The sequence below is a fragment of the Melopsittacus undulatus genome, chromosome 8 (assembly GCF_012275295.1).
Source record: "Melopsittacus undulatus isolate bMelUnd1 chromosome 8, bMelUnd1.mat.Z, whole genome shotgun sequence".
Taxonomy (NCBI): domain Eukaryota; kingdom Metazoa; phylum Chordata; class Aves; order Psittaciformes; family Psittaculidae; genus Melopsittacus; species Melopsittacus undulatus.
In genome coordinates, this window is record NC_047534.1 from 11,508,653 (window position 1) to 11,534,399 (window position 25,747).

At 38.9% G+C, this 25,747-nt stretch overlaps 1 protein-coding gene across 4 annotated transcripts in view; it reads right to left on the reverse strand.

The window, feature by feature from the left end:
• Positions 1–25,747, reverse strand: part of GTF3C1 (general transcription factor IIIC subunit 1) — a 42,100-nt gene that overhangs the window by 8,784 nt on the left and 7,569 nt on the right. For 2 of the 4 annotated variants that reach the window (XM_034065351.1, XM_013129940.3), the window contains exons 7-31: positions 23,643–23,801; positions 22,868–22,983; positions 21,167–21,491; positions 19,219–19,430; positions 18,505–18,644; positions 16,817–16,970; positions 15,788–15,891; positions 15,388–15,566; positions 14,768–15,043; positions 14,381–14,526; positions 13,872–13,969; positions 12,164–12,260; positions 11,187–11,364; positions 10,687–10,822; positions 8,782–8,917; positions 7,939–8,020; positions 7,109–7,294; positions 6,399–6,556; positions 6,115–6,257; positions 5,839–5,920; positions 4,521–4,633; positions 3,546–3,608; positions 2,809–2,902; positions 1,758–1,930; positions 831–1,115 (exon numbers count right to left, since the gene is read on the reverse strand). In XM_034065351.1, coding sequence (XP_033921242.1) covers positions 831–1,115; positions 1,758–1,930; positions 2,809–2,902; positions 3,546–3,608; positions 4,521–4,633; positions 5,839–5,920; positions 6,115–6,257; positions 6,399–6,556; positions 7,109–7,294; positions 7,939–8,020; positions 8,782–8,917; positions 10,687–10,822; positions 11,187–11,364; positions 12,164–12,260; positions 13,872–13,969; positions 14,381–14,526; positions 14,768–15,043; positions 15,388–15,566; positions 15,788–15,891; positions 16,817–16,970; positions 18,505–18,644; positions 19,219–19,430; positions 21,167–21,491; positions 22,868–22,983; positions 23,643–23,801 — 3,835 coding nt within the window. The remainder of the gene's footprint in view (positions 1–830; positions 1,116–1,757; positions 1,931–2,808; positions 2,903–3,545; positions 3,609–4,520; positions 4,634–5,838; positions 5,921–6,114; positions 6,258–6,398; positions 6,557–7,108; positions 7,295–7,938; positions 8,021–8,781; positions 8,918–10,686; positions 10,823–11,186; positions 11,365–12,163; positions 12,261–13,871; positions 13,970–14,380; positions 14,527–14,767; positions 15,044–15,387; positions 15,567–15,787; positions 15,892–16,816; positions 16,971–18,504; positions 18,645–19,218; positions 19,431–21,166; positions 21,492–22,867; positions 22,984–23,642; positions 23,802–25,747) is intronic. The other 2 variants (XM_031052178.2, XM_005152510.3) reach the window with 2 other exon arrangements.

The window sequence follows — 25,747 nt, forward strand, 5'->3', positions numbered from 1 at the left end:
ATATATAACATGATGTAATGAACACATACCTGCCACCAAGAACATGGCATTTGTTTTTCAACATCAAAGTTCAGTTCAGAGGAAAATAATGAGAAAGAGATCTGCATAACATGAACCGTAACACACAAAAAATACAAGTAAAGGAACAGAGATCTGTTATTTTAAAGAGCTGCATATTTTGGAGGACTATGATGGCAATCTTCAAATAGGTAATAAGCTGCTCTAAAGAGAAAGAGAACAAAATATTTTCCATGTATATATACAACAGAAGCAACAGGTTAAACTACAGCAAAATATTTTAGTTGCAGTCTAAGAAAACATGAAATGACTGTAAGAACAGTTATTCGTAGGGTTAGACTGCCAAGGGAAAGTTTGCATTTCAGTGGTATGCAGTTACTGGGGGCTTTAGGAAAAAATAATATATATAATCAAAGAGGAGACAAAACAGAACCACTATTGCAGAGACAGGTTTCACTGATAAAGCTGAAGCCTTGTTACTAATTTTTCTTTGTTGTTGAAACGGGAAGGGACAATGTTGATGAAAACACTCATCTAAGCCATACTGCTCTGCTTTCCACATTAGCTGTGGAGGCAATTAAGTGCCTAGCAATTTAAATGTCATGCACGTGAAGACAAACGCAGTCCAAGGCTATAATGACAGACACTTACTGAAGTGCCATGAAGTCTTCAGAATGCTTCCTCCGAAATAAAAATCTAAACTATATCACAGTAAAACATGCCACAATACTGTGCAGAAAATGCTAGTCTCTGTCCAATTTCATTCAAGTTACCTCCAAACTGTATTTGCTAGTAGATGTAACAGTGTTTACCTTTTTATCACTTCATTTTCCACCATAGTGCTGTCCACCACAACTATCTGCTCTGGGATTCTCACATTCACAGATACAAGTCCCAGGGAAAATAAGGAAAGCATTGCCACACACTGGCCACCAGGTCCATCCATAGGAAATGCTGTCATGTCTTCTGATGCCTCGTTTTCTGTATCTTTAAATGAGAAGTTATCTGGCTGGTCTGATTTTTCAGCATCCTTGAGCTTCTCCAGAAACTGAAAGGACTCTGTACAAATTGTGCTGGGAAACCGCCACGTAAAAACTCTGGACAAAAAGACAAATTCAATGAAGCACAAACCCTTCACAATCTGTTCTTACTGTATATGAATTTTAGACCCATAGTAATATACAGCAGCCAAATGGTAGAATTTCCATGCTAGAGATGGTGACCAAGTACCTCCTACATCTACTTTCCATGTCTTTTTGCTAGTTCCAGAACATTAGGTATTTAAGGTCAGGTACTATATAATAAATATAAAGCAAAGATGTTCACTGCTCAAGCAGAAGGTGACATATTACAGTTAAACTCTCCTCCCCACTCCTGACATCCAGGTACAGTGCAGCACAAAGTAACTGAAGAGGAAAAGCAAGCAACCATCGGAATGACAAGAGTGCTAAAGAAATCTTTCCACCACATCTAGGTCTTTGGTGCCACCTCTCCCATCCTCTGCATGTGTTTGTAAAAGCCTGCCTAACAAACTTTGCTCTATTCCCTGTACAGCCCTAACTGCTAACCAAACAAGGGGCTAACATGCAGAGATGTTACCTTCATCTCTTCAGCCTCAGCTGTGATGGTCAGGTTCTTTTCGCTAGATACTTCATGTGTATTCTCTCCTCCCTGCCCAGCATGCCCAGGTAGATTCTTTTATCTGCTCACACATGAACAGTAACCTTTCTGACACCCACCTATAGTAACTCTGAGACAGCTGGTAGGACATGGGTACAAAAGGCAAAGCCCGGCTCTTCTTTGGTCCTAGCGTGTGGTTTACTCGACGGCGATTGACCAAGCTTCTCTTCTGACACTCCAGGAAAGCCTTCACGAGAACGTCATCCTGGTACTCCCGGTACAGACGAAATGTCTGCAAAACCCCCCGTTCAATGCAGAAGGCAGTGTTAGCTCCGAATCCACTATCAGACTCACCTACTTGAGGGTTACATTAGCTAAATGAATATGAAGCTACTAGCTGGAACGTAAATGATGCATATAAATTTACTTAACTACATTATTCTATTCCTTTTATGGGCTTCCAGGCTTTCCACAGTAAATGCCAATTAAATTACCTAAATACTATAGAACACTTGATATTCAAAATGGGATCAGGCTCCCACTAGAATTATATATGTAAAAAATGTTCATCTGCACCACATTTTGGTAGATTCTAGGCTCCATGCTTGCCTGCTGATGAGATATTAAACTCCCTTTGAACTTCTATATATTTAAGTACCTGATAGATTTGTGATCCCCAGCACTGAAGGAAAGGCTCCCAACACCAATGTCAGCTGGATACTATGACTGTCTTTGTGCTATCTCCTCCAGAGCATAATTCCAATTACCTAAGTGGGCACTAAATCATGATACAGTTTGACCCAGTGGAAGGCATAGAGTTTATTTCATATATTTTGTGAAGATTGCTTCAATCTCACATCTTGCAAACTTATCCTCAGAGGGAAAAGCAACATACTGAAAATCTGCCTAGAATATATAATTTCCTAAAAGTGTAATTCCCACAGAACAGATACAAATCTAAGTTTCTGGGTTTCTTTGCTCTCATTTGAAAAAGGCATATAGCAAGGTAGGAAGGTGAAACTTTTTAGGGTTGAATGATGACATATAGACATGGCACTTAGAAACATGGTTTGGAGGTGGACTTGGCAGTATTAGGTTTCAATGATCTTAAAGGTCTTCTCCAACTTAAAGGATTCTATGATTGGTAAAGTTTTGGTCCAGATACTGTACCTGAAATGACTGGCAAGATTTCATCTGGTTATCTGAGAGTGCCAGTGTGCTCTGAATCAGGTTCTGTAGCACTAGAAAATGAATGTCATAGACACTGAAAGAACAAAGGAAGGAAGGAAAAAAAAGTTCATTCATGGTGATTTTTGAGCATGAGGTAGAGAACTACTAAACTAGCATAAAAATATACAAATTCAATCACCACTTCTGAAATAGATGTCACTAGGAGGTCACTGTAGCTGAGGATCATTCACTTGAAAGACCCTGTTACATTTTCCCTCATCTTCCACCCTAAATTTCTGGATCAGCTCAGAGTTCTCTCTCCTCCTCTTAAGATACAGCACCCACATAGAAAACATACCCTGTTGTCCTAATGATAACAGACCACCATTTTGAGTGGTGGTCTGTGGTAACATACAGCTCTTCCCAAAGTGTTTGCAGAGTAACACAGCAGAAAGGTAAAGCGAGGCGATTTTATACTCCAAGCACATCTAAAAGAATGCCCAGTCACCATTTTGGGAAGGTCACTGTTGCTGTCATTTCATTCATCAAATCTATAATCTATGTCAGAGGTCCCTATAAGCCTTGTGAAAGTATTTTTCTGTTAACAAATTTATACACTGCAACAAACAGATGAAAGCCACACTGAATTAAAAACTGTATATATGACTTTTACTGATGTGAGGGCTGACATGTCCTTGGAGTCCTAAATGGGAAAAAATGGTGTTACTGCAACTCACCTGCTTAGACTATCTTCTTTTGCCTTTTGAGCTGTGTCTTCTCCAATTGCCAAAACTCGAAATCTAGTTAAGGGAAGGGAAAGGAAATCACTGAAACAAAGGCAACATTCTGTGATTTTGTATCAGCTGTGTCACCAAGAGACTGACCAATGCAACTGCTAATACAGCAAATGTTGAAACAGCACAGAGCACTATCTGCTCCAGCAGCCCTCAACACAAGTGTCAAAAACTAGAACAACTGACCAGATCAGTCTCCTTCACTGCTCTAAAATATCTGTTGACAAGGAGATAAAACACATGGTCAGGAGACTGTACAGAACTGTATAGATATACTGTTCTGTTGAGGTTTGGGACCTCCATCAGCAGCACTTTTGCTGTAAGATACAGCTCCTCCCAAGTAAGAAAATGTACAAAGGTGTTATCATAAAATGGTGCAAGACCCAGATTTTTACACTTCTCTCCAAGTGTTAATCAACATGAAAAAGCTTGACAATCTGAGCTGGAGAATGCTATACAAAGCTGGGAGCTGTTTGGTATCAACAGTTTTACCAGCACTGAGATAGCTTAGCTGAGCAAGCAGCTACAAATTGTGATGTAAAATGGGGCCAGTTAATCTGGAAGACAGTAAAGGGAAACCTATTTCATGGGGTTTTGAGCAACCTGGTCTAGTGGAAGGTATCCCTGCCCATGGCAGAGGTGTTAGAACTAGATGATCCTTAAGGTCCCTTCCAACCCAAACCATTCTACGATTCTACAATTAAAATGTACCTGAGTAGCAACATCTCTAATAGCAAAGTTGAGGACTTGACAATTTATGAAATCTGACGTTGCGAATTTCTGTTTTAAAAGTCTTATTTAGCAAAACAGGAAGGGTTTAAAATAAACAAGTTTATTCAAATAACTAAAAATCAATTATATTATTTATGAAGTATGGATTTGGAGGAAACATTGCTTCTTGTATTTACTGAAACTTACCTGGAAAAGAGTTCCTGCAAAGTATCAGGAATCTCAAGTCTGGGATTCCCCAGAGTTGAACTGAATTTCTCTTTCAGTCTTTCCACAAATTCCTTAAACTCCTTTGCACAAACCTTAGAAAAGAAGAAATAGAAATATTATCAGCTTCAGTTTCTTAGAATGGGAAAAGACCATCTACTTTCAAAGCATTCATGGGATATTCTAGTAGAAGTAGCCAGTTTTGAATTATCATGTCAGAAACTACAACAGACAAGTGAACGCATCAAAAAAAGCTCCGTGGAGGTCATGTTAGCTGATTCACTTGACGGCTGCAGGTTCTGTCTGTAATCACGCTCACAACTACAAGCAACCCACCATAAACATATGTTCTGAAAACAATTATGCCGAATTAGCAGCGTAAGATCTCTTGGTAGGTCTTTGTTTAAGCTTCTGCTTAAGTCTTTTTTATTCTCTTTATAACCTTCAGGCTTTATCGCATTCTCTGTTAAGTCTTTTTGTACAATCATAGCTCAGAGAACATCTGTGACAGAAGAGGAACTCTCTAGAAACAAGTTTTTATTTGCTTTCAGAGACAGACTTTGGGGCTAGGGACACATGCATTTATTTTAGCAATGTCTCATCAGTGAACAACTACTCTTAATTTAAACAAACACAAATCTAATAACAGAACTGACTGGGGTTTGCTGACAATGTGGAGTGTCATTCTGGGATAAAAACAAAGACTTGCTGTGATGCAATCCCAGTTCAAAAAAAGTCTTGAAATTCCTTCTGCACTGACAGCATAAACAACTTTTCAATTTGAAATTGTGCTTGATTTAAGCCATGAAAAAGCTAGAAATTTAAATAACATCTTTTGAGTGATCGAATCAACACTTCCCTTATTAAATCTGCTTATCTTCCTGCACTCATCCACAGAAGCTAATGCAGTATTTAGACATGCAAGCAGAATAAAAAATAAGAAATCACAGAGCAAACATGCTTTCTTGCTCAGATAACAAGGAAGTTGAGAGCATAAAAAAAACCCCAAACCCAATCAGTGCATACAGATGCTCAGTCGTGGATGTTTATAAACAAGCACACTGAGAAACATTTTTGTTGCACAGCAGTGCTGTTTATGTGCCTTTGGAAAGCTGCCTGTGTCCACTTTACTCTCCAACCAGCAATGATGATGCATTTTTATAATGATGCTATTTTAAAAATAGCTAAGGGTACAAGGGAGAGAGAAGAGATGAAATCACAGCAATTGAAACAGTGCAAGCACTCAGTAACCCAAACAGCATCAAGTGCTCTGTGACCTTTTAGAATACTTCCCTCTTACCTGTGGATCTTCATAATTATTTTCTCTATTCATGAAATCTTCAATGAGGGCTTTATCTTGGTAAACCTCAGCAAGGCAAACTCTGCAACAGATACAATTGAAGGTGCTGTGCATAGTTGAGATTTTCCCAATTCAATATAGATTAGATAGCATTGAGTGCAAAAAACAGTTGAAATTTGTAAGTCACATGAAACAAGACAAAACCACAGCAGGACCGTATCCCTTCACTTAAGTTCAGGAGAATTTAGCCTAGAACATAGACAGAAACCTTCTTACTTGTAATTAAGATAGGTCTGGGGATTCCTGACAATATAACGAGCTCTTCGTCCAACAGAATGAGAAGTTTTATCGAGGGACTCCTCAAAGCTGGCATGCATGATATCCCGAACGACTTGCCATGGCACAAAGGCCCCTTTTACCTGTGTGAAGAACAAATGTGTTTGGAGTTAAACTTCAGCTTTTATGTTCACACATGATGGTTAGAACCAGGATGAATTTCAAGGACTGATGATATGTGTGCTCAGTATGCAGGACCACTACTTAATGGGTCTATTAAATACCTTGGCATTTAGCACATGACTAGCAATTCGGCACAGCATGAGCAGACTGTCTTCTTGCACTGTCCAGGTGACACGCAGACGTGTCATTCTCAGCAGGGCACTCTGGTCAGCTTCATCATGGTAGCGGAGTCTTTTGCTTTTTTCTACAGAATCCTCTGCTAACAAATCAGAGGGGGGAAAAAAAGACAAAAAAGACCACTATCTCAGCATTACACGTTCTGATTAATTCAAACTCTTATCACAGTCAGTATCAGCACCAACCGGAGTTTGTTAGGAATGAAAGACAAAAGCAGAGAAGAAAAGTAGCAGTTCAGGAAGTAAACCACATTAATACCCCTCCCAGGAAAAACATCCCTTTAGTTAGGAAACTGACAACCTAGAGCACCATACCATGAAGAACCTTTAAGCCAGCTACCAAAAGCTGATGGTGAATTGCAACGAGTTGATCTGGTGGAGACACAACTGGAATTTCTTTAGTCTGTACAGTTCAGTAGTGCGATCATGATCCACACACAGGTAACAGTCTGTTGCTTTCCTCCAGAGCTAGTGTACAGCCCCAGGACATCTCAACCTCTTCAGTGAAAGAGGCAAGGCAAAGATATGGCCATGAAGTTCCCACACCATGTGACAGTTACATCAGCTTTTCTAAAGCAACTCACAGCAGGCCTATGCATCAAAAAGAATGCTTCTTTTTTCTAAGTGTTACTTACCCTTCTTTTTCCTCTTTGTCTTCTTTCCAGTATCTTTCCGAAGCCTCTTCCTCTTCTGGCTTTTTCCACCTCTCACTCGTTTGGTTCGATCCTGGGCTGGTTCTTTACTTATTTCAATATTTTCATCTTTCTGGACAAGTGACTCAGATCCCACCTTTGCTTCTCCCAAAATACTAATTTTGTTACCTAAAATTACATATATTTACTGTAGTAAATTTGCTTTACAGCAATTGCATTCTATAATACTAACGGTATAAAGAGCAAATGCCAATGTTTTAGTATATTAAAACACCCGTGTCATTTCAGACTTGCCCTTTGTTAGTCATGTCATTTCATGCCACATCTCAACAGCTCACAGAATAAAATCCCACATGAACGAGGAATCATCAAGTAATTACAAAGCCTAGGGTACTGAGTTCAGGTTTTATATTCAACCTGGAGCATTTCCTCCTTAGCTTGCAATATTAACAGTGTCTAGTTGTACAAAACATTGGTCCCTCTAGAATTTCTGCATACTGTACATCAGAAATTACAAAGGATAAAAATTATTGTTCTACAGAAAATTATTTACATCCCTAGTTTGCTGCCCCAGAAGCATCTTAGATCATTGTAAGGAGACAGGAACAACTCCTGTCATCACTACTGGCTAAAAAATTATTGTTCCATATATCCAGAAATAGGGAAGGAAATTATTTATCCATTTTACTGCCCCAGAAGCATCCTAGATTACCATAAAGAGACAGGAATAACCCATATCCTCCATACTGAGTTTGACAAAGACAACAGCTATAATACAGTTACAGACCCCACCATCAGCACCACCACCTTACCTCCAGTACTGAGTGAGAGGGGGTGCTTTGTTAAGAAGGTTTGGAGTCTCAGTGTCAGTCCGTTTTCAGAAACGGTAGTTTCCTAAGACAACACAGCTTTAGAAAAGGTGATATGCGGAAGGAAAGCACTGCTTTCAACAACTCTATAAATGACATCCTTTGAGTTGTGTCAGAAATAAATCTTCAGAATAAAGGAAAATATCCCTGGCTACAATGACACATAATAGGCTGCATGAGGTTGTGGACACTATAGATTTACATGAGTCCAAAAAAACAATCATAGAAATTAATGCTAGAAGAAAAAGCTATTAACTGCTCTGAAACATCAGCCCCCGGTTTAGAATGGCCTTGAACCAAGCTTGCAGACAGCTGGGAGAATATTCTGAGGAAATATCTCTACACAACTCCCTTGCTCTTACACCCTCCCTACAAATCTTGTATTGGCAGCCAGAGACAGGGATTAGCCAGAATGGGCATGGCCCTTCTTACTTGCCTATGCTAGACTTCCTAGTAATATTTATTTTGTGTGTGTATTTCCTTGTTCTGGATTTTTCAGTTTTTGTCTGACAACTTCTACATTTCAAGTACTGAAAATTGCTTGCTTAATTATTTCTCCTTTGGTCAAATATACTAGCAAATTCAGTTCAGATTAAATTTACATCCTACTCTTTCTCTCACTTCAGCACCACGATTTACCACCTTTGGCATTAATTTCTTTCCAGTGATAAAAGAGACACACGGCTGAAAGTGTGCAAGCAGTAAGATTTTGCTATCAGTATCTCAACCTTGAGAATATTAGAGTTTGGAAAAGTCATTACAGCATATAAATTTTACAATACCCACCTTCCTAGTCTTATTGATGATGTAGCTTGTCCAGATCCAATTGCGTTTTAGATGCCCATAAAAGCTGGAATCCAGACCTGCAGCTCCTAAGCCATCTCCAGGGATAGTTCCATCATCAACCACCTCTCGGCTGCCTCTAGCAGAAAGAATAACAAAATACGTAGCAATTCTTTTGCAGGGAGTGCTTTCTCAGCTGCTCTTAAGTGGTCTGTGTGCAGACCTCAACTGTTGCCCTCCCAGTTTAGATAGGGTTGAGAAAGAAGAGAGATGCTCCTTTCCTTAACCCTGCTCCAGAAGGAGCATGACAACAATAGTTTTTCATCAAATTTTAATCCCTGATATTTAATGACTGAGCTCTCAGTTTCAAGATTAAACCCAGAGCAACTTCATCACTGTTAACTAAATTCCAATGGCCATGTTGTTTCCAATGCTATTCTTGCCACAAAACTAGAGAAAATACCTACTCAGATGGAAAACTGGAAAGTGTGGGGAAAATCTCCCACAGGAACTAAAGGCAATCATAACCCTTTTTCACACTGACTGTCAAGCACTGGTCTCTCCAGTTCACCAGCAAAATACATTAAAGCTTATTTAAATACATACACAAGCAAAAAAAACCAATGCACTGCAATTCTCCCCCCAGAAAGAGGACAAAACTAACAATGACTGGCATGGAAAGGATTAACTGGTCCTCTTCCTAAATGAGCTATTTAATAATTAATGTGGTGCTAGAGTGCACAATGGAAGAAAAAGATTTTTTTCTTCTTTATAAATACGATATTTTGGAAAGAACCATGGAGAAAAACATACTTCCTAAAAAAATCAATAATCAAACTATGAATGAGCTCTGCATACGGAGCAGTTACGACAGCTCTGACAATCCGCTAATAACACCAAAGAGTATTTCTGAAATCCTGTTTCACTTTCTGAAAGATTTTCTTGAAAGCTACCATGAAAAAAATATCCAAAACCCGTTTCTTGACCTCAAAGATGCTGCAGTCATCTCCAGCCTAACTGCAAGTGAACACAAGATATCCAATATAAAGGATTTCTTACCATACAATGGAGACCATATGCAAAAGCTGACAAGTGGACTGAACAGATTTATTTTTTTTCCTATCAGCAAGGATCAGTGGAATCGGGTTCCTTCAACCTCATGAACTTTTTTAAGGTAACTTGATGTGTCTACTTCTAACACTCAACTAACTGAAAATACTTTTAAACAGGCTGTTTATTAAAACCGAATATTGACAAAACTAAACCACAGTGCACAATACTATTTAAAAAGTTTAGCTGTCATCCTGCACAGCTGTCACAGGTCGCAAGCACTCCATCCTCTCAAATATTCTGGTTGTGAGTAGGCAGGAGATGAAGTGCTCCAGAGATCACTTACAGATTTTAGCAGTGTACACCAACCCCATATTAGAAATCAATCTGTAAACAATGTGCAGCAAAGTGCAACACAGAAGGACAGAATTCTGACTAACACTGAGTAGCTATTGAAGCTACAGGTTGCCTGTGATACCACACTATAAAGGGCAGAAACAGAGAATCTTTAATTTTTTTCCCTTGCATTAACTGTACTTAGGAAGCGCACTTCTCCCCTCTCAAATTTGTTTTGTCCAACAGCACACATTAGTACTACTTAGGATGGAAATCTGAATCTATTTTTCCCATTCCTCTAGTATAAAAACCTGCTCAGTAGACAAGTTACTTGTAAATGTGATATATAAGTCCATGTCTTTTTAATCAGATAGCCTCCGAATTAAGAAGAAAAACCCCACAACACCCAACTGAAATGCTAAAGTCTTAACTGCTTCTGCTACTGAGCAACATCCTCAAAACCAGAACAGGCTTTTTTGCGCATTCTATTCAAGAAACAAAGCAAGGATGAAAATGACATACGTGGTATACTCCAACATTGCACATTTGCGTTCGAGATTATGTTTATCCACTGCTGACTCTTGTTCCATTTCTACATCTAGTGCAGTCTCCTCTCCTTGAAGGTTACTTCTCTTTGAACGAGGACAGCGGATAACTCCTAGGCATACAAATAATTTTGGCTATCAGCATGAAAAGTCAGACTTCAAGCAATTCTCAATCCACCCTGCTGTGGCAAACTACTGCTCCCAGACAGTACTAACGTTTTTACCACTTCTCCATAGAGGCTAATGGTGCTCCAGTTAGCTTCCATTAGAAAGCACTACCTTGTCCAAAATTGTATTCAGGGCAGAACTAATGGGAAGCTGGTACCCTTTCTAAAGCTTTTTTGGGTGTACCAGCCAAGAGATTAAAACATTTGAAATGACAAAACAGAGCCTGGGTCAAGTTATAGGAAAGGAGGAAGAATGTAGCATGAACAGAATAAACAGTAAAGGTACTAAGAAGGTACAGTTATACCATACCCAATGGTGTATTAAGGCAGACACACTGCAGATCAAACCAGAAGTTTTCCACATCCTGCATGGTATTCAGAACATATAAGCGCCTCTCAAATGGGCGGCTACTTTGAGCCAGGTTATAGTGGGGGTCACAAATAGTGGTATCAACAATCACAGCATTTTTCTTCATATACACAAAGACCTGTCAAATACAGTATATTTCAGGATGGTAGGTAAAAAATAAATAAACAATCAGCAGAATTTCCTAATACACAGGACATACAACTTAATGTTGTTTAGGACTGTTTAGCATTTTCTCAGTCTTTGCTGTTTTGAGCCAGTACACTGACAGAAGACACACCCTTCCCCATCTATTGCACTGTACTCCAAAACTCTCCTTGCCAGCAATCCAGATATATTGTTTCTAGATTTAGAACAGTTTCTTTTTGCCCTTGTGCAAAGGATATTTCAAGTTTCCAAGAGCCTGACTATTTCCTACAAGCTCTCATTCAGCACTTGAATACGTGGGTTCTGGGGCCTAATTATCTATTTCATCATAAACTTTATGTCCTTACTTCTTTATCCTTGCACATGCTATTTACAAAAAGATGCATATGAACATACTTGTTTTACTCTGATCATTGACTTTATTCTGTGTCACACCCCCAGTGCCTAATGCCTTGATGAAAAAGAATGTAGCATGCTCATTTCTGATACAGTGCTGCCAGTCTGGAACCTCCTCAACCATTATTGAGTGCAGTGTTCAGTGCTATACACTTGAACAGTGCCTTTTCAGAGAAGGAAGTAAAAATTATCTGCAAAACCTGCAATATATCATTTGGATCTTCAGGTTTGAGTATACATCTGAAACATCAGGAATTTTACTTCAGTATTTAAGGTAATTACAACCCCCAAATCTTGCATTTATTTAATTGGACAAAAATCATGAAGAATAGTGGCTAAATTAAAAAATAAAAGAAAATAAAAAGAAATAAAATTACCTGGTCTTTATCCTGAAACTTCTCTGTTGGGCCAAACTGTATCAGTCCCATATAACATAATCTTTGAAGGTTTTCTACCACTGAAAAGATGTACCTCCTACAGCAATATTAGAGGTATTACAATCAGCACTCATGAAAACATTAAAAACGGTACCAGAAAACATGCTATTTCATTTCAGCAACCATAAGTTTCAGGAAACCACTGCTTTTTTTAAATACTGAGTTTCAGAATTTCTCAAGTGGTATTTTTGTTTTAATCATCAGCCTATGGAAAAATATCCCAAAGCTCAAAAATCTCCTCAAATCACAAACACAGTTCTTTTAGACAAATACTAACTAAAATTTTGCTAGCAATGAGCAAAATTAGCCAGAAGTACCACATAAAAATGAGATAAACCAGGTCAGAATAGCAGCAGATCTGCAGACAATTTAGTGTTATGAAAAGAAGACAGGAGTAAGAAAACATGACTGCTAAACATGGGCTGATAAGCCTTCACATGTGTACATATAAAGAAATAGGCAATGATTCTTGTACTTAAGGACGTTCAGAATTTCTGCTCCAAGAAACTGCTTTCAGTTGCTTATAGCTTTGGCAGGACAAAAACTGCAACATTTCCCACGCTACATCTCTACTTACATAGCAAAATTCTGGAACTTGCATGAAAACTGCAAGATCTAGTTTCTGAGAGAGAGTTTGCTAAAAAATTTGCCCACATTTAACTTCACAGAGACCTAAGTTTTTCTGGGCAGTTAATGAGAATGGTATTTTTAGCAGTTTTCTCTGGGGGTCAGGTCATTTGACAAGCCTAGAAATGGTGAAGTAAGTTTGGCTGAGTTAGAAGTTCTACTGGGGAGCAGGGAGAGGGGAGAAAACCTGGTTAGATGCCACACCATTTTTCATAAACGCATCAGATGGAGCCCACAGATTTCAGAAAATGCCATAAATCTAGTGTCCTTGTTACTAAGATTTAGCAAGTAATAGGTTAGAAATTTCAAACCTGAGCTAACCACAAGTCTTGATACTGTCTAGCACTATTCACTCAGCAATGACATGTTTTCAGGTTTGCAAAGTGTTGTATAAACCTCCAAATACCCAAATCCCTACTGTCTCCAATGACTTTCTGGGGAAACAAACACAGTACAGTTAATTCCACATACTCAAATCATAGTATCACAGAACAGTTAGGGTTGGAATCACCTTCCTTTAATGTTGATTTCCCTTCCTATCTTCAAGTCCAATCTCAATTTTTTAATCTCCTAGATAAGGAATGGCAAACAATGACAGATGTGCCCCTGAAAGCCTGAGTAGAAACCAAATGGTATGTATGTATGAGAGGCTGGAACTGGGAAATGTGGCATCTTCTGAAAGATTTATGAAGGACAGCAACATTTAGACTCTATTAAATTCTTAATTTAGCAGCAGTCAGGAGTGTGTTTTATACAGAGTAACATCCTGCTGATGAGTTATGAAGGACAGAACCTCCCAGCTCTCAAACACTGCCTGACAGCATGCATGAATATTGGTTTAGTTTCTTATTACCTTCTATTTGGGAGAGAAAAACACGATTTGGCACACTCTCCTTAGAAGATTGATGATCCTTGTCTTAAGTAACAAAGTTCGCTTTGAGACAAACAGGAAATAACTGATAAAACAGTCAAGCACTGTTGTTTCATCCCTAGAGCCATTTACTTTGACTCATCTGCTTACCTTTTGTAGAGAAGCTGCTGTCGGACTGACCTTGGAAGACATCGAATCAGAGTGTGCTTTTTTAGGGGGTCATTTAAAAACTCTTCGAGACCATCCACCTAGAATTATTTCAGAAGTTAATAAAAATGCAAAATATAACTGTCCTTTTAAGTATTAAGTTTTGCTACCAGAACTGTCTACTGAAATAATTTCTAAGCAAATGTTATTGCTTTTGTAAAATGCTTAAACATTATTCTGGTTAATCAGTAAGGCAGAAGATTCAGTGAGATTATAAAAAGCTCTTTGACAAATATTAGCTTAAGAATTTGCAGTATTACAGGTCTATACATTTTTTTCAGTGTGGCTATAAAAGCAACTAACTTTTCTGTGAACAATTGTCAAGAACTAAGTGAACTCCAATGGCTAGTTTTTAAAACAGAGAAAGAGGATAGCTGCTACTGCTTATAGGTATATAGTTGACATCATCTGACTTCAAAGCGAAACGAACATGAAACTAAAAAGCACTATACCTTGTAGCTGACTTGTACTATCTGAACAAAGATGGAGAGAGGCAAACAGAGGAGAATGTCACTGACAAGAGCCCATCCAAATCCAAACTCTCTGTGAAGCGGGAGAGGAGGGACATTGCGCATCCATGATTCATCATCCACATACACTAGGAGCAAGAAGACTGGCTTAGACTCAGACAGGACAAACCTGTTACAGTTACACTAGTACTTAAAACTCACAGTAAACTGTGAGTGTTCAAGCAGAACATATTAGTCTGAAAATCTACAACAACCTGAAAATTATCTAAACCATTGATTTTCAATCATTTTTGAAGTACACTTTTACCTTTTTTTCTGTGTTTACTACAGACTTTGGCATGGTTCAAGTCAAGATGTGCCGCTTCTTACCTGTTTGATTAGACAACTCCACTTCTGTCTCCTGAGCTGAGATTTCAGGATTCACTGCAGTTGTCATAATTTCTAAGGTCCCATCTGGCTGTGCTTCAACTACAGCTGCGTTCCCATCCAGCCCTTCTTTGCTGCCTTTTTTCTCTCCATCACTGTCTCCTTTTTGGAGTGTTCCATTTGAAGGGTGTCCATAAATTAAGTACCAGAGAAACATGTGGACCATTTTTAAACGGGGCATTTTGGGAAGAAAGCCAAGAGAACGCCCAAGTCCTGGAACTGGGGGGGAAGATGAAGTACCAAGCAGAAATTAAAGAGAGGATTACAACAGGAGAAACAGCTACCTCTGTAAAACTGATGTGAAGAAACTGGAAGATGAGCAGTTGAAAGTGTGTAAATTACAAATATGAAGTTATAAGTAATAGTGAATACAAATATTCTAGTTTGTAATTGTAAAAAAATAAGCAGCTAAAAAAAACACTGAGTAGTGAGACTATTTTAATACAAACCCAATATTTCTTCTATAAATAAAGAAAAAAAAACCCAGGAGAGCCCAACATCTGCAAGTGACTATTAATAAAATGGAAAGTGAAAAATCACAGAGAAAAACAAGTTAGCTCTACCTGTAACTGGGTGATAGTTTTTTAGCTGTGTTACACCCAATTTATCATCACTTCTTCTTGCCCGACTGTTAGCAGTTTTACATGAGTTTTCTTGTGTTTCTCCTGAATCAGGAACTGCCTCTTGCCCCAGACCTTCTTCATCAGCCTGGTCCTGGGATGGCATCTGCAGAACTTTAATCCTGCATTAAAACCAGACAGCACTTGGGTAAAAATCTCTTCTTTCCCAACTTCAGCAGATATTCAGCATCTTGCCTCATCTTTGTACTTCAATTCCTCTGTTGCTAAAGAGCAGCTTTTTCTTGTCTTTTACTAACTTTGTGTTTATTTCTTCTGCATATTTTTGCATGTCCTAAATAAGCCAAATTCCCCAAAAGCCATCCAAACCATTGCTGCCACTTGCCTGTTTGCAGTGCTTGAATTGGAGATTCGGAAACGCACCTGCTCAATGGCACTTTTTACAAGGGGATCATTAGGACTCACTGAAGGATGCACAACAAACTCTGCCTGTTCAGAGCAGCAGAAAACAAACAACAGGTACTTATGGAGATACTGGTTCTTAATCAGATGCACAAATTATCAGAGATTAACGGACAGTTAATTAACAGTAGCCACAGTGAAGGAATCCTATGAAGATTTAATAACTCACAGAATATAAACACTTTTGGATGAAAACTCCCATTGCTAGTTTGCATTAAACAAGAGGCCAGACCATGATCTTTGTACCAATAAACTGTAAACGTCTCTAAAACTTCATTTGCAAATATTAGAATGAAAGGGATAAATGAAAAGCCATGCATCAGAAAGCCAAACTCATACATATTCTTGCTGAAAGTACAGACACAATTCAGATGAGATTTCATATATGCCCTGCAGTAATTGTGCATCAGGTAATTTTCAATAGATTCTCTGCCTGCTTATGAAGGTTTCACACTAACATTACAATGATAAGCCTCAGCTTTACAAATGACATTTACAGACATTTTACTTCTACAAACCCCAGTAACAGTGGATTTTGTTTTTTAAAAAATAGATCATGTTTATAAATCTCAACTCGGAAGGCAACTTCTCATATGCTGTTAGCTTTCAAAAGGGGATTAAATGGAATTGTGTTGCAGCCTGACAGTGCAGGGAGAGAACCATGAATTGCATAACTGGTAAGTAGCAGAACCTCTCAGAAGCGAGATTCAGAGATTTTCATCTGTGGACTATTCTTTGGTCTCACAATTATCTGCAGCACAATAACTGAAAGCACTAATTGGGTTTTCACACTAGGTTAGCTGGGGACATGTAGCTTCTGGGCAGCTTGACTGTGGGTTCTGCTACAAAAAATGAAGTCATCCATGTACTTCAGTAAAAAGGCCAAAGCCACTTTGATAAATCAGAAGGTTGTGAGAAAAGATGCTGCTACTTCTAGGGCTTGTGTAGTCACCTTTTTACTTATGCCATCTTGAATGACTGTAGTACGATAGACTTTGAGGAGTCCTTCTCGCGCAAGCTTCTGTACCAGTCGTATGATAGACTTTTTGCAGCATTTAGTGGAGACACCTTCTTGCTTCTCTTGATCCATCACCATCTTCTGAAGTCTAAAAGATGCAAAAAAATAGCTTGCATTTTAAGTCCAGCAGTGCTTCAAACTGCCTGAGCAGTTTGTTACAGCATGTGGGGTGAATGGGTATTTCCCTACTTCTAGCAACTACTGCTCACTTTTCCCTTTTTCTGTAAAAAATACTAACTTAGCTTTAAATTTCAGTGGTAGTTTCTTTGCAATCAAGCTCTTCCTTTTTAGGTGAGAACTGCTCTTTTCCTGACAGCAGCGTCTCAATGCCCGATTTCTCCATCTATGTCTATAGTGTAATTACGAATCCAGGCTCCCTAAGGTTAGGAAAGGCTACAGCTTTTTTAGGTGGTGATTAAACACATGCACTTCATATTTCTACTTGTGAGTTCAGTTCAGCTTGAGGCAGAAAGAATTTACTTAGTGGCATCCAGAGTTCAGAAATTACACATGTATTCACAATATAGATATACATACCAGATGACTTGAAGCCAGCTCACTTCTTCCTTTGCAGCAGTCTGCAGGAGCTCACTCACACCCTACTCCCTTATTGCTTGCTTTTATTCTCTTTTTTACATCCTGGTAACTAACACAATTGAAGTGAGGACTCAGCAAATTTCCTTCCCAGAGACTGGGGAGGGGCAGAACCTTCACCAGTGCTGAGGAAACCTGTGACCTACCTGTTGGCAGCACTAAAAGGGAAAGCAGAGAGCTATTTCCTGATCTCGTGCTTGGATGAGTCTAGATCAATGGGTGATGAGGCTGGTGCCAGAAGACAAGGCTCTAATTTTATAACACTCTGATTTTATAACATCTGCAATTGAACTAGGTGACAGAGAGTTTCAAAATTCTCAAACCAGAGGAGAATAAGGCCATGATTTCTTATCTATAATTCCTATACTAAATTCCTGCCAATTTGGAAGCTGGGACTCCAGGAAAGCACCAGAATTTTGATTTCTCTTTGGTGGTGAATCTTAGAAGACTGAAAAACATTGTAACATTCAGGGAAAGATCTTTAATCCAGACAATGCAAGTCAGGAGAAGACACAGAACTGTACCACTTACAACTGCAAAGAAAAGCACACTTTCAGGACCCTGACAGAATCCTTGTGTCCACTGATGACTGACTGACATCATGAACCTCTGCAGTCCATGACAGAATAAAACACAAACAATTTTTGAAGCCATGCAGAGATAAAACCTATGCAGATGACAGAATCCTCAAGCAGGGAAGTGCTGTATCTTCCTATGTGGCCCCAAGCACCAGTATATTGTGAACAGAGACAAAAGTCCTCCAATCTCTGTTTATGGGACATACACTCTAAAAATTCACTTGTGTAATTATCTTCAAGGAACTACTACTGCTTCCAAACAGCTGTTTTAAGATTCAGTATAACTGCAGCCCCCCACACCTTCCATGTGCCATCATCTCCAACATTATAGCCTAGAGTTCCATCAGGGGCAAGAAACAGCACCACTGGAATAAGCACACAGATTGCTTGCTGAAGCAGTACTACCAAAATGCATCAAGCCCCCTGGACACTGTTTTCAGAGGGACTCACGTGAACAAGCTTTCGATTAGCCGGAGGTTTCGAACAGCTTCCACGATGAGATTGCGGCGCTTCAGCAGCCTGTATGTTTCATGAGGTCTCTCCACTGCCGTAGCTTTGGAACGCTTTTCCTTCTTTTGGCCACATGTCTTCTAGTGCACAGTATGGACAAAATACAAATTTTACATAACCTATTTGATGTCTTCAGCCTAGCATTGGTTCCTCCCATTGCAGCAACTGTGGAACTGAGTTTTAGTGTATTCATTTGTAACAAACTAGTCAGATGAGGATCATCTTTCACCTCCCTGTCACAGGCAGGGAACAGAACAGATGATATGTAGCACTTATGTACACAGCAGACATTAAGTGATGACATACGTTAAGTCAACACATGGAATTTGGAGAGCACAGGGAACTAACCCACAACTGTATTTTGGACATCCACCTTCCTATCTCCTGGAATAACTTTCACTTATAACTCCAATGCAGCCAAAATATGAATATACTTTGACACTGAATTAAAAAACCCAAAATAAAAAAAAAATCAAGAACAAAAAAATCCTGAAACCTGCAAATAAGCAAAAAAGGGGCAAAAAAAGAAAACCAAACCAAAACCCCAATCCCATAAATTAATACAACACTATAGCTTGAAGGCTTACTGTAAAAGTGTGTAACTTAGCTCAGACAGGTGTGCCAACAAGAAGGTATTCAAACATGTGATCTTACCTTAGGGTCTTCCAGACTGACCTCCTCCACCACAGCCACATCTCCATCTTCATCAGTGGAAAGAGCACACGTTGACAGATTGGATTCCTGCTTTAGAGTTTCCAAAGCAGAACTCTCCCCCAAAACATTGTCTGGGAGCTCATCAGGCTCTTCAAGAATGGGAGGGGAAGGCAGCTTCTTCCCAGGAGGCTTCACAGCTGTTGGCTTTGAGCCTGGTTTAAGAGTGAACAGCCTTGTAATTATTCTGCTCTCACAATGCCCTGTAAATGTTCAGCTTCTCCTGCTATAAAAGGCATTCCCCCATCCACAATGCAGGTAACTGCACTTTAAAAGCATTCTGCAAAATTTTTATCTATTCTTCTACCTTGCTGGAAGCAGTGGTTTGACAATGAATGACTGCATTGAGCCCTCAAAATGAAAAGTTTTTAAAAAGTGAACTCCCTGTCACCAGGTAATTCTCTTCATGCAGAAGCCTCTTCATAACAGGCATAGAAGACCATGAAAGGCCAGATTAGCTTATCCAGAAACTGCTGTCTGAAGAGAGGAGAGTTTCTGTCACAAAGATTCTCGAGTTCTGCCAGAAACCTGACTTCTCTGACTCAAAGCAGAATGAGGACAAGGATTTAGTATTACTCCAAAGATAATCTACAAGAGAAATCATGATCTGTTCTCTTTCCCTTGGAGTTTTACAGGAAAGCTGTAGGAACATACAAATAGTTAAAATAAAGAAAATTGAAAAATAAACCACCATATCCTCTTAAGCATATGTCCCAAAAGGCTGGTAGCTTTCATATTAAGAAGTTCCAAATAGCTAAAGGAAAAGACAAAGCAATTAGCTTCAGGGGACAAGATATTTGTTACGTTTAGGCGAGTAAGGTCAAGGCATCCCAAGCCCACTGCTGCTGAAAGCAGTCAGTTACCATCTTATCTGGTCTCAGACATATTACTCTGTGTATATTCATCCCACTTGAAGGTCTACATCAGTGCATGAATAAATACGTTTTGCACACTCTAAGGCTCAATACCAGACATTTCCAACTGAAAAAAAAACCAACCCTGGTGCTAAAAGGGGAAGAATTTTTATGTTGTAAGTAAAAACATGTTAGCTGGCTGCGCTGTCAGCTCCTGTGCCATATTCCACACCTAAGATGACATTTACATATCCAGTGGAATGAAATGATGTGTTTTAATGAGGCAGAGCCTACTTTTTTCCTTAGTGTGGAGGAAAGAAAATATTTAAAGAAAGACAAAATGTGGCCAAATCCATTTTAAAGTCTTCAAGGACTTTAAAGCTAAAGCTCTATGAAGATGGTGCTCTCTGATGGGAACAGCCTGAGCTGTAAGATACTCTGAAAAAGAGAAGCCAGGACAGACACCTTCTCAGTTCATCACAGACCACCCAAGACAGATACAAAATTTACCCAAGGATGCTGTTCCCCCAGCAGCATAAGCCAACCTGACTGCTAGCTAGCACGATCTCCACAATATGCTGGCTTTTAGCCATGCAATCCTGCCTCCTTTCTTGCAACAGTTTCAGAATTTGCCTGACCGTCTTCAGAATCATTTCAGCCCTTTACACCATAAGAAAGAAAAGTGAACATCCAAGCAGTATGGTGTGCGAGCCCATTTCACTTGCATGGGGAAGAGGAGAAGAAATGGTACATGGATAAGGAGAAGCAATTATCTTCTCAGTAATTAGTGATAATCATAAACACGATTTGGTACACAAACACTAGAGTACACTTCAACCCTGAGAATCTCTGGAGATTACCACTTAAAGAATTCCAAAGAGAACATAAAAAGACCCATGGAAATAATCGAGTAAGTGCAAAAATAAATATATGACCAAAAGGTGCAATGGAAGCTTACAGCATGTATTTCTTTTCTTTAATAAAAGGATCCGTAAGAAAAATGTAAGGTTTCCCCAGATTTTGAAATCATGATCTACCTTTAGCTGGTGTTGACTGATGGGTATCATCTTGGAAACTTAATTTCAACGGAGAACCAGAGTTGGCCTTCTGACCTTTTCTTCTCTTCTTGCCATCTTTCCCTTCTTCTTCATTGTCAGACTCGGACACCAAAGTATCATCTTCTCCTGGAGACCCATCTTCTGCAGGTGGGGAATCTTCTGGCACTGGAGCCAAAGTAACCGTAGCTAGCTGCTCACTCCTAGCCTTCTCTCTCTCAAACTGACGGTTTAAATCACTCTCCTCCGCAAAAATGTATGAAATATACTTTGTTGTCCTTTGCCGACCTTCATCCTCCATAAAACCCTAAGGGAATAGTTGGAACATTATTTTTCCACCTTATTTCTCCATTCTTGCAGTGTTCTTCAACATCAACAGTAAAAAAGTTTTCTAACTGCTCTTGACTTACATTAAAATATGTCATGGTATTCTCCTTATTTTCTAAATAACAAAAATGTTGGCTCACCCTAACATACAGAAATCAAAAGAAATACCAAGCTTGGAAGAGAAATCAATCTGCGTTATCTGCATACTAGAATGAAGTACCTGCAGTATGTGTGATGTGGAAAAGTCTAAGGAAGAACAAACTATATGTATTCAGACTAAAATGGAAAAAATTTAGATATTCTATATAGGATTTGTTGTTTTTTCTTTTAATTCTACAGAACCTTTTACCAAATGACAAGCTCTTAGTAAAAATATTCTCTATTGATGTGAGATAGCAATTATCCTGCCTTTGTGAAAAGGGGCAGATGGGTGCATGTGAGAAACAACAGCTGAATTTTGTTTCAACAAAATTCATCTTCTTCAAAAAAAAAATCTGAAAATAATGAGTTTCATCATTATAACCTCTAAAAGAAGAATTTTTTTTTCCAGAATTCACTGCTATTTTCAAAAAGCAAGTAGATGAATGATTCTAAAAGTACAAAAGGTCTCCAACAAGATCCTTCATTAGAGGATCTTGCAAAATAGAAGCCTTGTAGCCACAAATTAAGGAAAGAGGCTATTTTGAGTTGAGAAAAATCTCAACTCATGAAGTAACAGCTCCCAGGTCACTTGGGTTACCACTGATTGTACAGTGAATTATTTAGGTAAGTCATTTGGACCAGGTGAAGCAAGGCAGAGGCCAGTTTCTCTGCCCCATCTCTTTTTGGAGGGCGGACCTGTGTCACAGTGCTGGGAACAGTGTTTCTCTGGAATGCTGTGAAGCAGCAGCCAACAGAATCCCATCAGCTGGTGTGGATCACCAGAATGCATGCTCCATACAGACAGAAAATATGGGGCCATGTGCATTCTTCCCCATGATATTTATTACTGAAGCATCCAGTCACAAACCGACATAAACTACTTGTATGTGTGGGTCAGCCAGCTACTGCTATTAGATGTCAAGGCAGCTAACTAGGAAACAATAAAGAAAAGGTATGCTAGAGGAGCAGATATGCTACCTTCTAACAACTAGGCTTAGTCCTCAGACTACAGAAGGTTACAATCTTAATGCTTTTTGAATGCTTCGGTCTTATATACCTTTTCCTCAATTGCAGTCATATGCTTTTCAATCTTATCAGGGCTCTTTCACTGTCAATTCTTAAATCACTGCTGTTTCTATTGTTTGAGGTTAACAATGTTATAACACATTACCACAGTAACCACAATTGTATCTCCAGTTTCAATAAGTGTCTTACCTTGACAACTTTGTACCTCTCCAAAAGGCGACACAGCATCCTTGATTCTAGCTTCCCCACATTCATAGCCAAGCGAATTTCTGCCTGAGAAATACCTTTGGTTCCCCTACTTTCAACTGTTTCAGAAAGGAAAACAAATCTCAGGGAAAGAATTTTATGCATTTATATATACATATATATACATTTATATTTGCTCTGAATAACTGAATATGCCAGAACTATGTATTATAACATTCCCCACTAACAACTAAAGATATTTTTACAGACATATACAATATACAGTCAAATACTGTCATAAAACACAATTTTACCTGAAACAGTGCCCCAGCAGAATGAGGTTTGAAGGCAATATACCTTCAGACTAAAAGCAGGGGTGAATTTCTCCCCTGGCAGCTTTCCATAGTTAGTTATTAATTTCTCCATTACAAAATGAAAAGAGATAGAAGAAGCAGGAACACTGTTTTCTTCAGAATCTTTTGCCACCCCACCACAACATCCTGGTTTTGCCATGCTGTTTTATTTCAGTGGTATCGGTAAGCTTCCAGGAAGCACTAAGGCAGCACCTATGGCTTCAATCTAATTTGAACATAAAGCTAATCTTCTCCATGAAAACTTGACAACTCCCAGTATTTGAAGAGCAATCAGAACTTAAAAAAAAACCCAACAAACAACCCAAACAAAAAAAAACAATTCACAATACATACCCTTCTTATATGCATACAAGGAATAAGAAGGGAATGGGAAAAATCTTAGGATGTCCTACTACATCACCTACTTAGCTCATAAGCCTGGGTGAGCATATCCCTTTCGCAAACAATATCCACAGGCTGAACAGCTTTTGTGATGATCTCTTCTTCATCATCATCATGGTATTCTTCCATTTTCTTTTTAAATTCCTTTACTAATTTAAGGCAACGGACCATGACATCAGTCCCTGTGAACACAAATGTTAGTAACAACTCTTAACAAAATGCAGGGAGTGGTACATGTATTTAAACCATTTTATTTTTCAGCAGCATGAATAAGTAGCAGGGGAATGGGGAATAAATGACCAAAGACAACTGTTTATTTCTAGGAGAGGTTGGCAACAGCTTTTCCCTATATACAAATCTACCAAAATATCACCTAGCTGAATTTGAGGTGCTCCAAACCTTCATGTGCATGTCACTATTAGGGCTGCCCAACAGGACAAATTTCAAAAGCATAAATAAATCAATTAAAGGGTTAACCGTTGACCCACCATATTACATCTTCAGAGCACATATGTGGCTGTGAGATCACTCACTGGGTATAAGAACACTCCTTTTTTTTCCATCTACAGACTCACTTTCTATAAATGCAAATCATATAATGAAAGAAACCCATACACTTGAAGACACAGAATCAATACAGTAAGCTACCTGGACACAAAACTGCTCCTTAACACAGGATTGCATTTCCTCAGCAAATGATCCAAGTAGGTACAAGTTGGTGGGCCCTACCAAGTCCTGCTGCAAGTTCCCAATATTTAATATTCACAGGACCTAAAAGAACTGTCAATTTATTGTTTGTTCTTGCACCTTCTTCTGTATTTGTGTGCATGCATGTTGGAGGAAGCATACAGCAGAACATACTACTGCCCACCTTCCGCTAGAATCTCATACATGACCAAATTCCACATCTTAACATGTTAATGTGCACTTGCTGTGCTGTAGTAACTCTCCACCTACTTTTCTGTGAGACCCCAGAAGGGTAGAGTGGGGATAGATGACTTCAGACAAGCTGCAGCAATTCTGCTCCCTGACCTACAGTCATCAGCATCACCTTGCTCCTGCTGAACAATTTAAGAGACTGGTAGTAAACTACAACCAGGTGATTGCACACTGCCAGCTTATCAAGCTGCAGTGATTCAGCAGCTACTGCAGAAGTAGCCAATTCAGCCTGCAGCAGTGGGTGGGAACATGTACAGCCGTCTCTACTCCTCTGGTACTGCCCTGTTGTGAAAAATGCCAGGTGAAAGATGGGTTGAAATCATTGAGGTTACAGCTAATGAATTTTATCTTATGCATGTATCTGATCACTTACTGAAGCTTAGCCAACATGAAGTTCATCCACAGTAATTTAACCATGTGACTGAGCACCAGGACAGATGATTCCATTATTTTTCCTCAATCTGAATCCTTTTCTTGCCAGTATTCTAAGATACTGTTTTAGGGTAGTAATTAAATGCTGACATTGTGGTAGGGCTGCAGGCACTGTTATTATGTCCTTTGTATTTCTACAGCCTATTAGTTTTCACTTGAAACAGTATTTGAAAACAAAACCCCACCACTTTCCCAAAAAAACAAACCAAATCCACAAACCAAAACCTCACCAAAACCAAAACACAAATTCCTTTTATTTTAGCTTTTACTCCCTAATAATGTGCTTCCCATAGCAGATGCTCTGCCGTCATCCTGAGTGCATTCCACATATTTCTATCTGCTTTCCTGTATAACTTCAGAGATTAAACTATCTGGATCCCCAATAAAAATCAGCTATTATTAATTCATTACAGTTTAATACATACTGGTCTTTAAGGCATTTGTGTGGCTTTTCAGCTTTTTAGTCTGCAAGATGAAACTAGCATTCAAGGGAAAGATTCATCAAGTGGCATATTTCTGATGACCTTAAGTAGTAAATGCAGCTGCCATCATGCCAATCTCTGACAAACCTGAATCATCTACTGCCTTGTGGGTTGCCACTAAGCTTATAAATGGACTTGTGTTTTTTTGTCTTGTAAGTAAATACTTTAATCCAAAGTTAGATGTTCTTACTACTAATTATAAACTCTTTTAGGAATACTATCTAGTCTTTTGTGGTTTATTTGCAAGTGTATTCAGCTCATTAGACCATCTCTGC